General features: G+C 39.9%; 3 protein-coding genes across 8 annotated transcripts; 1 reads left to right on the plus strand and 2 right to left on the minus strand.

The window, feature by feature from the left end:
* Positions 1 to 5438: 5438 nt before the first annotated feature.
* LOC149381659 (protein DOUBLE-STRAND BREAK FORMATION) lies at positions 5439 to 8503 on the minus strand. 5 transcript variants are annotated; one of them, XM_089629943.1, is made up of 6 exons: positions 8367 to 8503; positions 8080 to 8287; positions 7790 to 7981; positions 7402 to 7540; positions 5799 to 6407; positions 5439 to 5720 (listed from the first exon to the last, which is right to left on the minus strand). In XM_089629943.1, the coding sequence occupies exons 1-5, from the start codon at positions 8423 to 8425 to the stop codon at positions 6211 to 6213; spliced, it is 795 nt and encodes a 264-aa protein (XP_089486069.1). In that variant the 5' UTR covers positions 8426 to 8503; the 3' UTR covers positions 5439 to 5720; positions 5799 to 6210. The 5 variants fall into 5 exon arrangements, with proteins under 5 accessions (XP_089486069.1, XP_089486071.1, XP_089486070.1 ...); XM_089629945.1 differs by having other exon boundaries at positions 5440 to 5720; positions 7790 to 7933; XM_089629944.1 differs by having other exon boundaries at positions 5440 to 5720; positions 6022 to 6407.
* A 2773-nt stretch (positions 8504 to 11276) lies between these two features.
* On the plus strand, positions 11277 to 13775 carry LOC149381660 (protein FLC EXPRESSOR). Of its 2 annotated transcripts, none has more exons than XM_089629878.1 (4): positions 11277 to 11887; positions 12824 to 12978; positions 13069 to 13131; positions 13513 to 13775. In XM_089629878.1, the coding sequence occupies exons 1-3, from the start codon at positions 11370 to 11372 to the stop codon at positions 13119 to 13121; spliced, it is 726 nt and encodes a 241-aa protein (XP_089486004.1). In that variant the 5' UTR covers positions 11277 to 11369; the 3' UTR covers positions 13122 to 13131; positions 13513 to 13775. The 2 variants fall into 2 exon arrangements, with proteins under 2 accessions (XP_089486004.1, XP_089486005.1); XM_089629879.1 differs by having other exon boundaries at positions 13069 to 13130; positions 13522 to 13775.
* Positions 13776 to 13898: 123 nt separating this feature from the next.
* On the minus strand, positions 13899 to 15825 carry LOC149381661 (uncharacterized). The gene has a single exon (XM_089601998.1). It carries the CDS (start codon positions 15263 to 15265, stop codon positions 14129 to 14131), a length of 1137 nt encoding a protein of 378 aa, XP_089458124.1. The 5' UTR covers positions 15266 to 15825; the 3' UTR covers positions 13899 to 14128.
* Positions 15826 to 18931: the final 3106 nt, after the last annotated feature.

An 18931-nucleotide genomic window follows, 5' to 3' on the forward strand; every position in this document is an offset into this window, starting at 1 on the left:
TGAATCCCAAAATCCAAATGAAGAAGAAGACGACGACGAAACCCAAGATCCAAATGAACAACATGATGACGAGGAGGAGGAAGATGAAGAAGAAGACGTCCCACCACCACCACCTCAGCCTCGAACTCAAGTTTCACGACCTCGACAACGTGAGCAACAAGAGGATACCCGACAAAGACGACAACGACGTGCCCGACAAGAACAACAACAACAACAACCACCTCAACAACAACAACAACCACCGGAACAACAACAACAAGCACCTCAACAATCACAAGCACCACGACGTCGAGCGAGGTCTGTTGTCTGGACGTTCTTTGAAGAGGTGATTGCCAACGGTGAAAAAGCCGGAAAATGTCACATTTGTGGCAAAATCTTTAGCGCTCATAACACTAGAGTTGGGACGTCGCTATTGTGGAGTCATCACAGACACTGCCAGGGGGGACACAATCTGGAGCCTCTACAACCCAAGTAAGTAACATCGATCCTTTAACATTTAGACGTGATTTAGTTGAATATTTTGTATCAACCGATCAATCTTTTAGTCATATCGAATTTCAAGGCTTTGTTAGATTCATTAGTTCTCTTATTCCAAACGTACAAATAATGTCTAGGAAAGCCTTGAGATCCGATATCCTAAAATGGTTTTTAGGAGAAAAGGAACAAATGAAAGACTCAATATCCTCTGGTAGATATAGCGTAGCCTTAACATCAGATATATGGACCGGTCAATCTAAGATGGACTTTATGAGCGTTGTAGTCCATAACATAGACGACGATTGGAACCTGAACAAACGTATCATAGCGTTTAGGAGGATAGAAGGTTCTCACACTGGTGAGAACATCTTAGATATCATAGTTAGTGTTTTAGCTGAGTGGGGTTTGAACAATAGGGTTATATCTGTGACCTTAGATAATGCCACTAGCAACAACGCCATGATTAGGGAGTTGAACCAAAAACTTAACGCAGACGAAACCCTTATACATCAACGTTGTGCTACCCACATCATCAACCTCATAGTTCAAGCCGGAGCCGCTAGTTACGACCCTTCGATAAACAAGATTAGGAATTACATAAGTTGGATAAATAGTTCAACCTCTAGAGTAGATGAGCTTAAGAGACGGCTTAGACTAAACGGCCTTCAAGAACGCACCTTTCACCTAGATAACAAAATTAGGTGGAATTCAACCTTTCTTATGCTGACCAACTTATTATCCGAGCGTTACGTCGATGTTATTGTTTCTTACATTAACAGCGTATATGGCGAAAACGCTATATCTGATTTGGATATTAGGATGGCTGAATCATTTGTTTCTTTTCTGGACATTTTTTATAAAGAAACTTGTTATCTTTCTGCTGTTTACACTCTCACTTCTTTTCTCGGTCTTCATACTATGACCGCAATAGCTGTGCATCTTGATAAATATAAAAACGAAACTATTTTTCAAGATTCTATTCAAGCAATGACAGCAAAGTTTTTAAAATATTGGGGGGCTGGAAAGGTTCCATTACTATACGGTTTTGGAGCCATTCTAGACGTCCGATGTAAAATTGGAGGTTTAAAAAAAAATTTGAAATACATAAAAAACCATTTTGTGGACCAAGATTACGTTGCACTTGATCTTCCGAGGATCGTGCAAGCTTTTTTTTATCTTTTCAAGGTTTACGAGGCGAAACTTCTACCGCAATACCGAGCGCAATCTTCTCAATCACAGACGCAATATCTGAGAAGACACCAATACATGAATGTCTTCGTCAACGCGCCCGCTTACAGCCCGTCTCCTCAACAACAAGAAGCTGGGGCAAGTCAGACGAGGTCAAGCGCAACCGACGCACGGTCCCATCCGGAGATCCAAGAGTACGATAGGAACGATTGGGTCAGGTCGGACGACGAAGCCATCGACCTCTTGGTTTGGTGGAGGCAGAATGCGAGGAGGTTTCCGATCTTGTCATCTATGGCACAAGACATCCTCACCATCCCAGTTTCAACTGTGTCCTCTGAGGCGGCTTTTAGCAGCGCGGGCCGGATCATCGACGATAGAAGATGCAGCCTGAAACCGGAGATGGTCGAAGCATTGACGTGCGGAAAAGATTGGATTCAACATCGAAATCGAGCACAAGAAACATTCATGTGCTTCGATATTCTAGACGATTTTGAAGTTGATTTTGCAAACGTAAATATAAATGGTTAAAGTATCGTGTATAACAAAGGGATATCCCGGCCCTTGTCCGGGATACATTTTCAAACATTTAACGAGGAAAGGGGTGCTCTTTTTCCTCGCCGTCGCACCTTTTTAGGGGTCGGTGAGGTTTTTTAGGAGGCCCATTTTTAATTTCACATTCTTCTATATTCATATTTTCCACCCATTTACTTCTAAATCTTTTAAATTAAGTCCTTTCATCTAATTCTTTAACTATTTTCATTTTTTCATTTCAACCCAATTCTTAAAAATCTTTTCAGTTCAGTCCTTCTTTTTTCATTTTTTTCTTTTTTTTTAAGCCTAACGGGGTCCGAATTCCCGTTAGGCACAGTCCCTACCGTCCCGGTAGGTAACGGGACGGGACTCCCGTTTGGCCAACTAACGGGAGTCCGGGGCTTGGCGGGACCGGGAGGAGCGGGAGGTCCCGCCAAGCCAGGTTTACTCTCAACTTAGGGGAGGTATTCTATCATTTCCATATTTTCATCGGTTTTCTCCAAGTTTGTCACGAAATTCGTGACTATTCGCGCGTAGTTGTTGTCCGATGCTCAAAGTCGTCTTCATCTGCACAACTATGAGCATGTCTCAGTCTTGCAAATTGACATTGGTCGACCCTATCTCAAATTGATTTTTTTTTTTTTTGGTTTATGTTTAAATAATTCAAATTTAGATCTGATTTTTGTACCAATGGACCTTTGATCCGTGTGTTTTAGTTCTATTATTTAGATTTAAATTCAAATCAGAAAAATAATTTATTTTCTATAGGCGTAGATATGGTCAAAAAAAGTCTTCCACAAATGCAATCTACATGAGGAACACGTTAGTTTTATTTTTTGTACACGTTATCTGAAAAATGTTACCCACAGTTCTTCTTGTTATTATGATTGTAAATCATTTTTACATCATCATTAAGGAGTCTTGAATTTTTCTTTAAGCTTTCATAGTAATTTAAGCAAGTTTTTTGTTTTTATTCCAATATATTTTGTCGAGTCTTTTTAAGAAAGAAAAAATAGAGCTCCAAAGGAAAAAATATGACACTAAAAGGCTCTCAGCTCAAGTTTAATTGAATAAAAATGGCGTTTCCTTTCTTCTAAGAGATATGACATACTTATTAACTTATTATTGGAAAGGTATTCAAAAGAAAAGAAAATGAAAAAAAAAAAGGTAGAGGAAGACGGAGGAAAAGAGATTAGAAAACCAAGCAAGGAAGTTACGCGTTGATTTTTTAAGTGCGTTACGACAAAAATAAAATAAAATAAAATAAAGCGTATTTCAATTTTTTTTTTTTTTTTTTTTTTTTTTTTAAACTTCAAATATCTGTTTTCAGTTTCAAGTTTCAAACCCCTAAGCCCTAGGAAAACGGGAAACCTTCTACGCTCTAGATAGTGAGAACCTTTGTTTTTACTGATATATTTTAATGGGATTAATTAAATAGAGAAAAACAGACATCTTTCACCATGTTAGAGGGAAAACAAATTTATATTAAAATAAACATACGAGCTCCGATGCGAAACATTAATTGCACATTGGTGATATGGAAGATTCGATTCTTGAGATGTGCATATGGTTTTCTCAAAATCCAAACTAAGCGGTGAACGTTTTAGAAGCAATGTTTGACGAACTTCTCTAGGTTTGAGTATAAAAGTGGATAGTACTGACCTCAAATTCAATTGCTTCAACAGAGAGGTGTTGGATTTCCAATGCTTAAAAGTCCTCATAATCAGCCCAATACAAACAAAATAAAAAATAAACTTTTGGAATGAAGCCATAAAGATTAATCTATATTTATAAGATAAGGCCAACAAGGGACCACGGTAGATTTTGTCGCTGCGATGCTCAATTTTAACTTCAGAGAGATTCTTAGCTTATCCCCAAGGGTATCATCATCCCAACACGTATAAAAAAAAATAGAAAACTTATGAAGTAATTTACTGGCTAGAGATGGAAGAAGATTTTATTGCACCAGAAATGGTTCTCAAAAGTATCAAACAGAAGCGTTTCCTTGTCAAGTACTTCAAGTCTTTTTTGAGGCAACATGTAAAACAGAACAACAAATACATCAAGCGTATGTACGTGTTTGATAAAAAGATTTATTGCGAGTAAATTAAAAAAAAAATTTGAAATCCACTAGCAGGTTAATTATAGTTGATGAGAGATCATGTCAATTGGCTAGTTGATAAAAAGATTATGCGACTATAAATACCATTGAAATGCCACAAAATCGGAGATATACCGACAGAAAATCGTTGGCCTCAAGTATTGGTTACCTAAAGGGCAAAGATTTAAAAAAAAAGACGAAAAACCAAAATTGCGGAAATCATTAATTATTTATTTTCCAATGAAAAAGATTCTTTGAAAAACGTAATTCTTTTGAAATAAATATTAACCTATCCACTAAAATACTGTATAATTTTATAAAAAATAAAAATAAAAATAAAAATACTTGTAATTAAGTCACTCTATGAAATTTCTTTAGGATGGACTAACTATATATCATAAATTAGACCCCTCTTTTAAAATTGTAACCCAACTATTATATTGAGGAACTGGGTGGAAGGTTGAATCCTCAATGCTCCTCGTCCTCCGCGGCAGAGGAGATCTGAGGTTGAGCGCCGGCGCAGGTGAGCCAAAGGAGGAGCTTCTCTGTAACATCATCATGGTTTTTCAGATTTCAGTGTACGAACTCGATTTTTCGGTCTCCGATTGCGATGGCACGGTGGAGGAAGAAGAAGAGCAGTCTCAGTACAAGGACAAGTTTTTTTGGATTATGTCGATTGTGGTGGATTGTACCAATGGCGGAGAAGAGTCTGAAGCTGGAAATCTTCTCAATCACTGAAACGACAGAGATTGCGGCTGCGATTGTTGCTCCGTTTGGTGTGTGAGGCTTGATTTGATTTTAGAGAGAGAGAGAGAGAGAGATTGTGTTTTAATGAAAGTTGGAAATCTATTCACATTCTGGTTGGAGAAGAAGAAGTGGATTTGAGAAAATGGTATTCTTGGAAACTAATTTAATTTTGGCAAATTGCTTAATATAAAGCTTGGCTATTATTTTTAAAAGATCACTTAATGGCTATTATGTTACAAATCTCGTTTCTTTATTGATTTGTAAATAAATTTAAGTGAAACTATGTTTTATAAACCTTATGCTAATATTTCAGTTGAATTTCAAATTTCTCTAAAACTTACGTCGGCATTTCCATCAATAGTTGTACTTCTGTAAATCTAACCTATCAATTTTTCACAAGCATCTGCAAATATTAAGCAAAGTTGTTCATAATAAGAAATCTTGTTTATCATTTGTACAGACCAAATTCAAAGGGTTAAGTCACCTCAATAACACGCAGCTTATACGTTAGACTACATATGAATATATGATCATCATTTGTGATATAACAAATATACAAACCTTTTAGTCACAATCATAAGCAATGAATAACGAGTTCTACCTCTACGCATGTCCGATAATGTTGACCACTATGCTTGAAATTAGTCATTGGGATATGGGGGACCTAATGTAGCATCTGCGAAAAACAATGTCAATTGGGTTAACGAGTCAAAGCTTGTTATACAAAATGGCCAATGAATGCCTTAAGACTAACCCAATTCAACATTCTTGATCTTCACTTCCTCAGTGAGACACTCGTAGATATGCAGTTATTATTGCGAGGTAACTTATTGAACAATCAAATGCAGTATAATTTAATCTTGCTCTAAAAAATGCAGGTCATCATAATACGTAATTATCAACCACAACCGATATGTTCCTCAAGGAAAAGTAAATCCAAATTGCACATAGAGGAAAGTTTTAATGGAGTTGCTTACTTTTTAAAAGGCTTATATTCCGGATTGTAATTTCAGAAATGGATTACCAAACTAATGCAACTGGACTTGTCCTTCAGATGTCACCCTTCAAATGACAGCCAAAGAGAAAAAGTACAGATCAAAAGCTAGCCTGTGCTGCCTAAAAAGTTTGGTAATCTGATTTTTATAGCAAATAAAACTAGCCGGTCCTCAAGTTTCTCGGACATCTGGTTCGTCAGTCTTTCTTAACAATCTTTGACTTTCATACAAATTCCGTAGGTTTCTTTTTCGGATTCCGTTTCTGAACAGAGTACTTGCTACAGCTCCTTTCCTATTACATACAGAAGAACGCACTTCAGTTCTGTCGATCGGTTTGCTCTTTGTGTACCTCGCTGTCTGCTCCTGAACTGATATATAAGTACGATTCGCCAATGATATTTAGCTCTCAGTTTAAGAAGAAAAGGAAGGAACATTGAAAAATCACAGAATATTTGTAACCGAATTGAGATATGCATTCGAATAACCATGCCTGGGTTGTAGCATTGCCATGAATTCTTATATGAACAGAAAATCATATGGTTTTTCCCAAGTACGTAGGGTCCGCTTGGAACCCGGAAAATGTGGAGGAAAATGAATATGGTAAGGAAAATGCATGGGAAAATCAAAATTCTTTGTTATGTTTGGAAGTGATGAAAATCAAAATTTTCTCTCTTATTTTTCTCAATTCAAACAAAGCTAGAAAAACATGACGGATTCTCATTTTTGGGTTTTCTTTGTCACTTGGATCTGGCGTAGTATTGACAAAAACGATCAATCTCAAAGATTTTCAGCAGGAGATGATCGACTTTAACATAAGCATTACGGTCAGTTTGCCACTAGGGACCTAGAAAATACTAAAAACATAGATCAAAATTGAACCATTTCTGGGAAAGAACTAGCATGAATTCACATGGCCGTTCTCTGAAATAGTAAGGAAGAGGAAACATGAAGTCAAATGTCTTAACCACCTATCTAGTTATTTTAATATCTCGTTTTAAAAAAAATAGTTATTTTAATATCCAAATTTATCGATCCCAAAATTCAGTAAACCATCCGATCAACATAAGAAGCATGAACCTCCTACAACATAAATTGGAAATTACAAACAGGTTCCATCTACTCTTAACAATAATATGTCAAAATTCTAGACGAAATGATCAATTTCCAGCTCAATCCTCAAATTCAATATTCTTATCTATCTCGAAGCCTATACAATAAATTTCTGTAAGCTTTAGTTTGCCATTATTAAGGACTTTATGATGCATCAAGTTTTGCTGACCTGAAAACTTATGTAAAGTAGGCTTCTTCATCATCATATCCTTGACACGAATGAGTAAAAATTAAGGTTTGAAGAACTAATACCCGAATAAGTGGCAGCTGATTCCATCGCACACTCCTTGAGTTTCTTTATATTTTCGATGATTCCTGGATTGTCAAATAGTTCAGCCGCTTCATTTGTTTTAGATTTATTTTGAATGCACAAGAGTGCATTATCACAGGCCTGCAAAAGGAAATGTTAGACGACACAGATTTTGTATAAACTTAGAAAGATCAAAAAGCAATCCCATTTGCTTTGTTCTTAGTATCCAGATGATGAATCTCAATCCAATATCAGCCAAGCCAAACAGTTCGGTGTTGAAACTGAACTAACACTAGTCTCTCAATTAGAACAATGCCTGGGCTAGTTTTTAGAATAGAGCATGTTTATAAGTTCTAAAAAAACGCAATCATGACAAGCGTGTACACACACCTTTATTGAAATGGAGTAAAAACCATAATCCAGCGATTGCTCGGCGAATTTTAACCATTCCACATGGGAAACCTCGAGCCACTGGTGACTCGCAGACTTAAATTCTCTTAAGCTCAAGGCCTCGTATCTCATAGCCAAGCAACTCTGCAAAATCGCCAGCCAACACGAATCAGTGAACAGTGCTGTGCAGGCCTGATAGTTCAATTTCCATCATCGATTACTCACGATAATTTAGCTATTCCTAATCCGAAAACTACGTCGCATCGATCATCGATCTGGATATGATTTACCTGAAAATCGCCTAAAAGAGCAAAAGTTCGGACGAGAAATTCGAGGTCCAGAAGCTTCTGGTCGACAGGCTTCTGGGCTCCCTCGCGCAAAATTGACATTCCTTCTGACCTTACAAAGTCTCTCAATCTCGATCGGACTTCGGACGAGCAGCTCGCGTCCTTTGAAGCCATTACTGACTCGACGATTCCGAGCGTTAAGTCATCGAACCTGGAAATCGATACCGTTAATATATATATATATATAGAGAGAGAGAGAGATAGAGAGAGAGAGAGAGAGAGAGAGAGACCTTCTGTTGAGGATGTGAGAGCGTAACATGGATATTTGGTGAGAGACTGTGCTGGACATTTTTGGGCGTCAATTGGCGGGTAATGTCTGGCTATTGGATTTTGTAATGCTCTCAGCTTAGCAAGTATGAATAAATAACTTCCCTTCCAAAAAAAAAAAATATGAATAAATAAAGGCGAATTAGCAACGACGCCCCCTGCGGTGACGGAGCCAGAAAAGTCCATAAGAGGGGCTAATTTGAAGAAGAAAAAAAATTCAGGGGGCTTGATTGTAAAAAATTTATAAAAATTGGGCCAAAAGTATAAATTTTCAAGGGAAAAAAATGTAATTTTTTTTAAAATGAAAAAAAAATTATTTTTTTAAGCCCCTGTTGGACCTATATTGGCTCCGTCACTGCGCCCCTAAAATTATTTTATTCTTATTTTTATTGATACTCTCATTATTAGCTCACATAATGCATAATCCTCAGCGTGCTATGGGTCAACACTAGGGATGGCAATTTATGGCCGTACACGGTTACGACACGGTGTAAATGAGTTTGGGTCGACCTAAAATGGATCTGGGTCCATCCGTGTCGAACACGATTAAATAACGGGTGAACACGACACGAACACGGCAACCCATTGGGACCCAATTAGTCACGAATATTAAATGAGTTGTTAATGGGTAAACACGATAAAGACCCATAATGACCCAATGGATTGTGTTTGAACTTCTCTTTTGTAGTAAAAATATTATGTTGGTGGCTTAGTTGATTATATTGAGTATTTTTATTAATTATTTATTCTGACTAATTTGTTATTTAATTTGATTTAGAGAATTTCAATATTTTGAAGTAAACATGTCTAAGGGCCTAAACCGATTTGCGTGTTCAAATGGGTTTAGTGGTCTAAATGGGTATGTGGGCTTAAGTGGGTTCGTGGGTTACATGGTCCATTGAGACACGATTAATAAATGGGTCGTGTCTGGGTCTGTCAAAAAATACATGAAAACGAATAAGACACGGCACGAACACGACATGTAACCCGAATTGCCATCCCTAGTCAACACTCACAAAGAGCGTGGACTTCACAAATATGATAAGAGAAATTGTCTAATTTATAAAAAAAAATTCAATTTTTCACCAAAATTTTAATTTGGCCAAAAATACTACTAAAACACTTGTACAAATACAATTTTACCATCAATAATTGATGTCAACAATTGATGTCAATTATTGACATTGATGTCAACAATAGATGTCGATTGTTGACATCTATGTCAACAAACAGATAACTCAAAACTCACAGATGTCAATAATAGATGTTAATTGTTGACATAGAGATGTCAATTGTTGACATCATGTTGAGAGTAAAATTGTATTTGTACAAGTGGTTTACTAGTATTTTTGACCAAATTAAACTTTTGGTGAAAAATATGAAAAAAAAACTTATCGAATGGTGGTAGTTGAGGCAATTTCTCATATGATAATCAACTCTCCACGCATAATGGTTGTAGAGGTTCATAGACCTGCTCCGGTTAAATATGGACGGTGAAGCCCCAGTTAGAATCATTTTTCTTCATATTAGTCCTCCTAGCAAACCTCTCTAGCTCGGAGGCTGAGGGCAACTATAACCATAAGGAAGAAAAACCTCATTACCATGGTGTAAATGATGTGGATCCAAATAATTGGGAACACATCTATGAAAATTAGAACAAAATATCTTAGTCCGATATAACCTTAGAAACCGAAACCTGAAACTCGACTGACAAGCTAAACAACTCTAAGATTCTTGCAAATATGTAATTACAATTCTGTCAAGTATAAAAGTTGGCCGCTCACCAACTTACATTAAAAAAAACAATATATCTCCGCCAAGTTCAATATTTTAACACTCGCACATTGTGTAAAATGAAACGGGATTATGGACACGGTACCACATATATACTATGATTTTTTTAACAACTGTCAAAAAACGGATCAAACACTTAGAACCACACATTGTTCAATCAAGGGCAAGCTATATGACCACACGTGAGCCGAATGGTAGTACAATCCTCTAACTCGTCGTTCTCCTCTCGTCGAAAAGAGGTTTTCCACTCCCTGTAACCTAAAAAAAGAAGGGAAAATGAGATAAGAGGGTATATAGGGGTTTCCTTCGATGCACGCTCCGACGCTAAACATTATTCCGGTTGCTGAATGTGAAGTGAGGGGTCTCATCTCGTCTCTTAAGATAGAGAGAAGAATAAAGTTTTAGTGAGCGAACTCACCTTTATAGCTCAGATGGAATAAGGTATATATAAAAGCCTTGAGATGGTTAGGGGAGGTGAATCTTCCTTGAGAAGCATGTCCGCATTGTGAAATGGTAGGTCAATCCTCTAAGAACAATGACGGTCGACGCTCCTTCATAGCCACATGGACAAGGCTTGGGTTGGTCTTCCAGATCGACCCTATAGAGAAGAGGAGGGTCAACCTTCCAAGCCGACCTATGATGAATTGGAGGGTGCCAATCCTCTTGGCCTGCACTTTGGGCAAGGCGTGGACCGACCCTTTTGGCCGGGTCACAACGAGGAGGATAGGCCAGTCTTCTTGGCCGGTCTATTGGACAAGGCATGGGTAAGTCCTTCTAGCCGGCCCCTTGAGCCGGCGTAGGCCTCTTTATTGACCACGATGAAGAGGAAGATGTGTTGGTTTTTTGGATTTGAGCATATAGCTTTATATATTATTTTTTCTAGTTCGGGTGTCGTTTTTTTTTCCTCGATGGGAAAAACGACCCATAACAAAAACTATATGATTTATTGTGCTTGGTTATCTCTCTCTTGGTAACAAGTAACAACTAACAAGTCCGTCTTCATTAAGGGGTGGCCATTAAACAAACTATAGGTAGAGAGTAATTCGGGACATTTTTGTCATCTCATCATGTGTTTTGGTGGCGATAATAAACTAGAGAAGGAAGGAAAAGAAAGTTAAAACAAAATATTCAAATATAGGAAAGGTACAGCGGCGAGTTTGGGGACGATACGCATGGCCGGACGATACCACCACCCCCACCATCCAACGCCAAAAGACTCCGCCGCCGATTCACGCCTCCGCCACCGTATCTCCGCCGCACAACCCTCCTCCACCAGTCTCCACGACCGCGCGGCGATCCAGCACGGCGAGATCCGCACCCTGGTCCTGGAGAACCAGCGCCTCGCCGCCACCCACGTGGCCCTCAAGCAGGACCTCGCCGACGCCCAGCTAGAGCTCCGCGCCGTCGCCACCGCCGCCGCCGACGCCAAGGCCCACTGCGACGCCCGATTGCGCGACGCCTACGAGCGCTCCCTCAAGGCCGACGCCGACGCCCGCCTCGCCGAATCCGCCGGCCTCGACGTCGACCGCGTTCGCAGCGACGGCCGAAAGCTCGCCGCGTCGCGCGATGATCTCGCGAAGGAGCTCAAGGAGGCCGAGGGGGACCTCGCCGGCGCTCGCGAGGGTTTGAAGCAGGTCGACGACGTCAAGGCTGAAATCGAAAGCGTTCGCCGGGAGTTTCAGAGAGGAAGGTGATTTCTCTACTCTTTGATCTTCGAAATTAAGCTTGGTTAACGATGCTTAGTTAGGAAATTTCGTCTCAAATTCTTGTCTTTGGTGAAGCGAATACTAGTTTAGGTTTCTTAACTTTGACTTCGATTCATTTTTATGAGTTAAATGCTTGCTTTTCATTGGTTCATGGCTTCATGCTATATGCGCTGGTCTAGATTGATCCTTTTTTTTTGTACTTCAAGTTCAGTTTTTATTTTAACTTCTTGATTTGAAATGCTTAATCAAATCATGGAATGTGTTTGATGAATAAAAGTGGATATGGAATGTGTTTCTTCAACATTTGATTCATGACATCTATACAAAAAAACACAGTCATGTGTTTCCAAATTTTCAAGTTTCGTCTCAATTCTCAAATTCTTGTCTTCTGTATCTTGCCTTATGTACCATAGATTGTTCGATTTCAGTCAGCTAATGCTAGTTTAGGTTGCATAGCTGTGACTTTAATTCATCCATCGATGAGTTGAACGCTTTCTTTTTAGATGGTTGATGCTATTCGCACTGGTCTAGATTGATGGTTATTCATGCACCTAACTTGTTTTGTATTCAAGTTCGGTTTTTTATTTTAACTCTTGATTGTGGAAATGCTTAGTTAAACTATGACGTCCTGTCGGGGATCCTTAATGAATAGAAGTGGATATGGAATGTGTTTCTTCAATGTTTGATTCATGAAATTTGTAAAAGCACACTCAGTCATGCTGTTACAAACACCGAGTTTTAAATAGCATTACATCTAGATTCCAGGGTTCGCTTGATATTTTTCGTTATAGATGGAACTAGATGAAACACAGGGGTAACTTCCTAAGTAGCCTGATATAATTGTGCAACGGAATTGCAGAATGAAGAAATACACTAGTTTTATGTGGTTAATCAGTACCGTTTTATACTTAAATGTACAGGGCTGCGATTCAGCGGGAGAATAAAACACGTGCCCATAACCTTGAATATCGCAAGGTAATGGAGGAAAAAATGGTTTCAATGGCTGCTGAAATGGAAAAACTCCGTGCCGAGCTTGCTGATGCGGAGATGAAAGCAAGGGCCGCAGCTAATCCAGGTAAGCTATTCAGCTCTATCATTGATGATTGACCTTGAATCATTTGAGTAATGAGATTCAAGTCTTTAATATCTCAAACTTTCTTTTCAGATAATGTGTACAGCATGGGCTATGGAACACAACCGTACCCCCGAGTCATATAACATACATCAGGCACGTCCTTAATCTCTAATCTCAATTTCATCTTCAAGAAAGTAGGATTGTCGGGCGCGAATTACAAAGATTTAGTACAATTTGAAGAGGAGCGCAAAAGGAAGTATGCAAAATCAAGCTTATAAATTAAATTATCTCGTGTGTTGCGTGATGAGAGAATAAGTTATCCCTTTTGTATCTATCAACCTAAGAAGTAAGACAGTCAAAATGTAAGAAGTGAGATCTGGTAGACTATGAGTTGCGTTGGGTTAGAAAAGGGAAGAGGATTGTAGATAGAGATGTTCTTAAATAGAACCACCTAAATTAGAAAATAAAAATTGTTTCAATCCTACTTGTAGCCTTCCAATTGCTCCAATATATTTTATTAATTGCTTTTTTTAGGTTCAAATGGTTGGTGAGCCCAATGCTCGGGCAAGGTCACACGGTTCCGGTGATGTATGTATATGTTTTGAACCAGACAACCAGAAGAAAAGGGGCGATATAGAATCTAGAATTTAGTCGTTCTAAAAATATTTAAATTTTATTTATAGCTCATCAGTTATTCATAGCTAAAAAGCAAATGTAATTATAGTTTTTTTTTAAACGGTATTTGTAGTTTCTGATCCTATTGAATGATTCTTGTGATCCCATTGGTCCTCCTCTAACTACCTTTGCTAATTCTCTTTAACAATACCATCGACGAAATCAATCAAATAAGTGCAGCGTCTCAATCAAGTGACCTTTTAACTGTAAACTAAGCATTAGACATGATTAAAGAAATTAAAAAAAAAATGGGGTGGGTCCAATAACACAAATGATCTCTTATTCAATTCCAAAGTAAACGGAGCCATAGAAAAAGAAAGAGGGCATACAATACAACAAGTAGAGTCTTTTGAAAAACAACACACATTTCACATATGACAACAAAGAAGTAATAAATCACACTTAGAGTTCCACAATCAAACCAAACACCCACATTAACATAAAGGTTTTAATTTTTTTAAATTTTAGTCAACGGTCAACCCCACCACTGGTGTACGGCAACTCCTTGATCCTTGACCCTCCCGTACAAGGCCAAGCACTCCCAATAAGCCCTCTTGATCTTCCTATTCTTCCCAACTCTCCACCACTCATTGTTGCACTCCAAGAACAGCTCGTCGACGAGCCGGATCGTCCCGCGGCCCACCATCTCCTCCACCGCCTCCGCCTCCGCCTTCATCACCACGAAATCTTCCTCCCTCACGTTCCTCGCCACCCAATCCGACGCCGACACCTCTCCCGCCACGTCATACACCTCGAAATCCTCGCTCATCTTCGGGTACTCGTCCTCGAACCACCGCGCCACGTCCCTCCTCTGCTCCTCCTCCGCGGGGCCCGCGTTGACGAACACCCTCCGCCCGAACCCCCCGAGCGAGCCCTCGCCCAGAAGCTCCGGGAGAAACTTGATCTCCCTCGTCGAGCCTTGCCTCGGCGGCTCGAGCAGAGGCTCTTCGATCCCCTCCAACGCCTCCTCGGGCGCGCTGTGGACGAGAAGCCTGCGCTCGGACCGTCCTTTCGCCGCCGGTTCTTCTCCTCCGATCCTCTTCATGGCCACGATGGTCGTCTTGGTCGAGTACCGGCGGAGATACACGATCTTGTATTCCTTCGACATTGCCTCGATGGGCGCATCGGCGAGCTCGGCGTCCCTGAGCGGGAACGCGACGATGCCGCCGGGCTTCTTCGCGAGGCGGCCCGCGAGCTCGGCGTCCCGGGCCAAGTTCCCGGCGTAGACGAGATCGAAAGTCTCGTCTCTCGGCGTTGACTGGTCAACCACGGTGTGGGGACCGTAGGCGCGAGGGTTCTTGAGGCCGCCGGGGAAGACAATGGCGGCTCTGTCGGTTTGTCGGATGAGACCCTCTTCGGCTAGGCCGCGGAGGAGCGAGAAAAACTGCTCGGAGTCGAAACTGAAACCGGGTTTGTTCTCTTCGGCGCATCTGAGGCCCTTCTTCGATAGAGGGCCGATGCAAGGGAAGGCTATGAAAACCAGAGCCATAAACACCGAGCGAGACACGACTCGGAGGATCTTCGAATCGGGAAGCTTGACCATCACAATGGTCTCCGAGCTCAACCCCGTTCGGCCGCGCAATGGCTTGATCTTGACCTTGTTTTGGTCCATGGCGGGTTTCGGATCTGATCCGGTCAGACAGTGAAGAGTCTCGGACGATTGGAATCGTTTTAGAAAAGATACAAACAGAAAATGTAGGTTTCTTTTTTTGCTCTATAAAGAGGAGAAAGTAGAAAAATTGAAGGAATTTGGGAATTTCTGATCTAGCGGGAACAAAACCTGGCTGCGGTGTGATTCCCACCCGTGAGAGCTACGCGATTGCTTCGGATTCTACACCATAGGAGTAACAGCTCTCTCATCCTCTGAACCTCCATCGCTGTACCTTCGTACGAGCTCAGTGCTTCTCTCTCTCGCTTCTCAGCCGTGCATCTCTGTTTTTGTTTTCTTCTCTACCCACCCATTGTGTGAATGAGAGTCCTTTTTACCCAGAAGATGGATTTAAGGAGATCATTCGAAACTGAGCAATGGGCTGGAGAGAGGGAAGAGAGAAGAGAGAGAAAGAGAGAGATCTGGGTTGTGGAATGGTGATTGTGAATAATTAGGGAATGGAAGAGAAAGCTGGGTTTATATGGGAATCGAAGCCTGCGGTGTTCCATTGAATTTGGAGGATTTTGTTAAACTTCAGGCAGTTAAAAAGATTAAAAAGAAAAAAAAAAAAGTTTAATAATTATCCGTGTGAAAAAAGTGTTACTTTTTTTGGTCCATGATCTATCATTAGGAAATTAGTCAATTTGGCAGAGTTTGAGTTGTTGTCGTTTTCACTGGGAGCCAAATAATAATAGATAATAGGGTGGAAATGACATTATTTTTTATCCTGTATAAAAAAAAAAGTTATTTTTCTACTAAGATCTCACATTTTAACATTAATATAAATTTTTATAGCATTTTATTTGAAAATGAACTTTTGGACATATTTGCCTATCGCTAAAAGAGACGTGATTATATTGGATTGCAAATGTAGCGTATCGGTTTGTCATTTTCGCTTTTTCGACTGTTTATCCGTAGGTGTAATGTAACTAAATGAGATGGCCTAGATTCTCATGCCTAGTAATATTGCCATTACCTGTGTTATACTAATGTCTAGTAGTGGATCAGCACTAAAGCGACATGGCATTGTAATTGAGTAATTTGTGACGGCTTACCTACTGATTCACTATGCGTATGTACTATGTACCTTCGTGAAACGATTGGATATATGACTATTTAATTTCAACGTGCACCCATAATTTTTGTGAGCTAAGTGACTGACTACGATGCCATGATTACGTTTATTATTTGGGTAATATAGCTAAATAGCCTCCTATAAATATACAGTTTTGTATATGGTCAACATTCTGTTAATTTTGGGTAAATGGCCAGCCCAATTTATTTACACGAACAAATATACCAAAATGTCCTCATAACCGTTCCCGCCCAAACAGCCTACAAAATAAATGCATTAAATCAATATTTCGGCTAATAACTACCGCGGTTATCAAGGCCTTGATTACGCTCTTCCTTAATTAATACCAAAGATACACAAATATTCTCTCTCATTCAACCACAAATTCAAAACGAAAATCCCAAAAAAAAAAGAGCAGAACCAGAGAGGAGTCTTCACCGACATCTGCATCGGATGGCCGGGATCCATGGCGACATCGTGCCTTCAGAGGCGGACTGAGGACGCTCGGAGGCGACGGATCGGGAGGCCGAGGAGGCTGCGCTGTGGAACTCGATCGTGGACGAAGCGGCGGCGATGGAGGCCTCCGCGAGAGACGAGTCTCTGGATGAACCTCTTTCGTCCCGATCTGGAACGCCGAGAGGAACTGCTGTCAGCATTTCATGTTTCAGCTCTTCCAGGTTCTTTCTTCCTTCTTCGTCTCTGCTCATTTCATTTGTTTTTCTAAAACTTTCAGCGATTTTCTTTTGGTCAATACCTGTTTTCTACGAGCGAAATCAAGAAGAAGAGAGTTTTTTTTTTTGTTATGTACATGGGAATGGAATAGGATAAGAGTTTCGTGGCTTCGATTTATGGTTTCTCCTATTTTTCTAAGCCATGGCTTTGTGAGCCTTGATTTTTTTTTTTTTTTGGGTCTGCATTGTGTGTTAAGCAAACTGAATGAGGTGTTCATGAATGTTAGTATTATTATTATTTATGTTTTACAGCTGAGTCGGAGATAAACGAAACTTTCAGCCTGAAAGTGGTTCCTCCGACTCTATTGGCGGCTGAGAAAGAAGAAGCCAAGGCGGTGTTGACCTTGTTCTTGAAGAAACCCGTGCAGGGCAGCAAAAAGCATGAGCGAAATGAACACCGTCCCCGGAAGCTGGCTGTTGAAGCTGCGATCACAGCGGCCAGAGAATCGCAGGCGTTTTTCTGGAAGTGAACGAAGCCGCGCGGGAAAGCGAAGGTGTCGCCGGAGGTGACGAGGACGTTGGCAGTGGTGATGAAGCCGACCTCGAGCGAGCCATACATGACGAAGACGATCTTTGCCTCACGAGGACGATGACGCTCAAGGCTTTTTGTTTGTTCTTTTTCTTTTTCTTGTACATATGGGATTAAAAGGGATTGGAAATTTGCAAGTGCTTGCTTATTTATTTGTGTAAATGGATAGCCTATTTACAGTATGGTCGTGTAAATAGAAATCATATTTACAGTATATTCGTGTAAATTTGAAGCTTATTTACAGTATATTCACTGTAAATAAATTGCCTATTTACAGTGTATTCGTGTTGTAAATAAGCTGTCAAATCAATTAACATCAGATAACGTGTAAATAAGCTCGCAAAATTTTCTCAAACCAAGTCCAAATATTTCGGGAATACAATAACTGCTATTCAATTCAGTTTAATCCAAATTTTAAAAAAAAACCAGCGTCATAATTAATGCGATTTTAATGAGTCAATTTACATAACTACTTTCCTATATAACTACTTTCCTATTCAGTTTTTTTTTTTTTTAATTTTAAAAAAACTGCCGAATATAATGAGTGATGATAATTAATAAGGGCAAATAAGTAACAAAAAACAGTTAATATCATGCCACGTAGGCGAAATGGCTATTTACAAAAAATTAACCAAATGTTGGCTAAAATGCAATTGCCACTGTTTGTAAGGCTTATGTGGCCAATTATTTGTTATTATTTTGTATTAGAATTCGACATTTGTTTCAAATCGAAATATAAATATAGACGAAAATAGATGAATGTGGCTATAAATATAATATTGATCAAAACTACAAAACCGAATTAAGGTTGGTGAAGAGATTTGTGTTGGGATGGAGAAAGTTGAGCTTCTTGAACAATTGCGTGTTCGCATTCGAACATTAACAAGAACAGAGTTGCTCGAGGCATTGGTTGAAAACAATCAAGTTATATTTTCAGCCCAAACTCGACGGAAACGCATCGAATTCCCTTCGAAAATCCTCCACTGTGGCCTTCTTGATCATTACTCTATTTCCTTCATCACACTTCATCTCCAATCGTTGTTTCCCCCCAACTTACTAGTCCTTGCAGCCATGTCAGCAACGGCCTTTTGATCAGGGCCACCCATGTGCCGCTCGATCCCAATCTTGTCCAAAACGAGGAACGGTTACTTTTGGAACAGGACCCCAATCGTGGCGGGAGTTGAACCATCAAACTCGAGTCCGTTTCTTATCATGGAAAGCTCAAACGCGACGCGATTCATCACAGGCACACGTGTCCTCACTGCCACCACCCCTACCGACGAGTCGAGAAGCGT

This window comes from Urtica dioica, chromosome 11 (assembly GCF_054948205.1).
Source record: "Urtica dioica subsp. dioica isolate 48M chromosome 11, U.dioica_male_clone48M_v1_H2, whole genome shotgun sequence".
Taxonomy (NCBI): domain Eukaryota; kingdom Viridiplantae; phylum Streptophyta; class Magnoliopsida; order Rosales; family Urticaceae; genus Urtica; species Urtica dioica.

What these genes read in the sequence shown, in the direction of transcription:
- LOC149381659 (XM_089629943.1), bottom strand. Translation starts at nt 8,425, where the DNA reads ATGTCCAGCACAGTCTCTCACCAAATATCCATGTTACGCTCTCACATC. An exon ending in TCTCACATCCTCAACAGAAG is followed by an intron (nt 8,288 to 8,366) that starts GTCTCTCTCTCT and finishes ATCGATTTCCAG; the next exon opens with GTTCGATGACTTAACGCTCG. An exon ending in TTTACTCCATTTCAATAAAG is followed by an intron (nt 7,541 to 7,789) that starts GTGTGTGTACAC and finishes TTCCTTTTGCAG; the next exon opens with GCCTGTGATAATGCACTCTT.
- LOC149381660 (XM_089629878.1), top strand. Translation starts at nt 11,370, where the DNA reads ATGGCCGGACGATACCACCACCCCCACCATCCAACGCCAAAAGACTCC. An exon ending in CGGGAGTTTCAGAGAGGAAG is followed by an intron (nt 11,888 to 12,823) that starts GTGATTTCTCTA and finishes TTAAATGTACAG; the next exon opens with GGCTGCGATTCAGCGGGAGA. An exon ending in AAGGGCCGCAGCTAATCCAG is followed by an intron (nt 12,979 to 13,068) that starts GTAAGCTATTCA and finishes CTTTCTTTTCAG; the next exon opens with ATAATGTGTACAGCATGGGC.
- LOC149381661 (XM_089601998.1), bottom strand. Translation starts at nt 15,265, where the DNA reads ATGGACCAAAACAAGGTCAAGATCAAGCCATTGCGCGGCCGAACGGGG.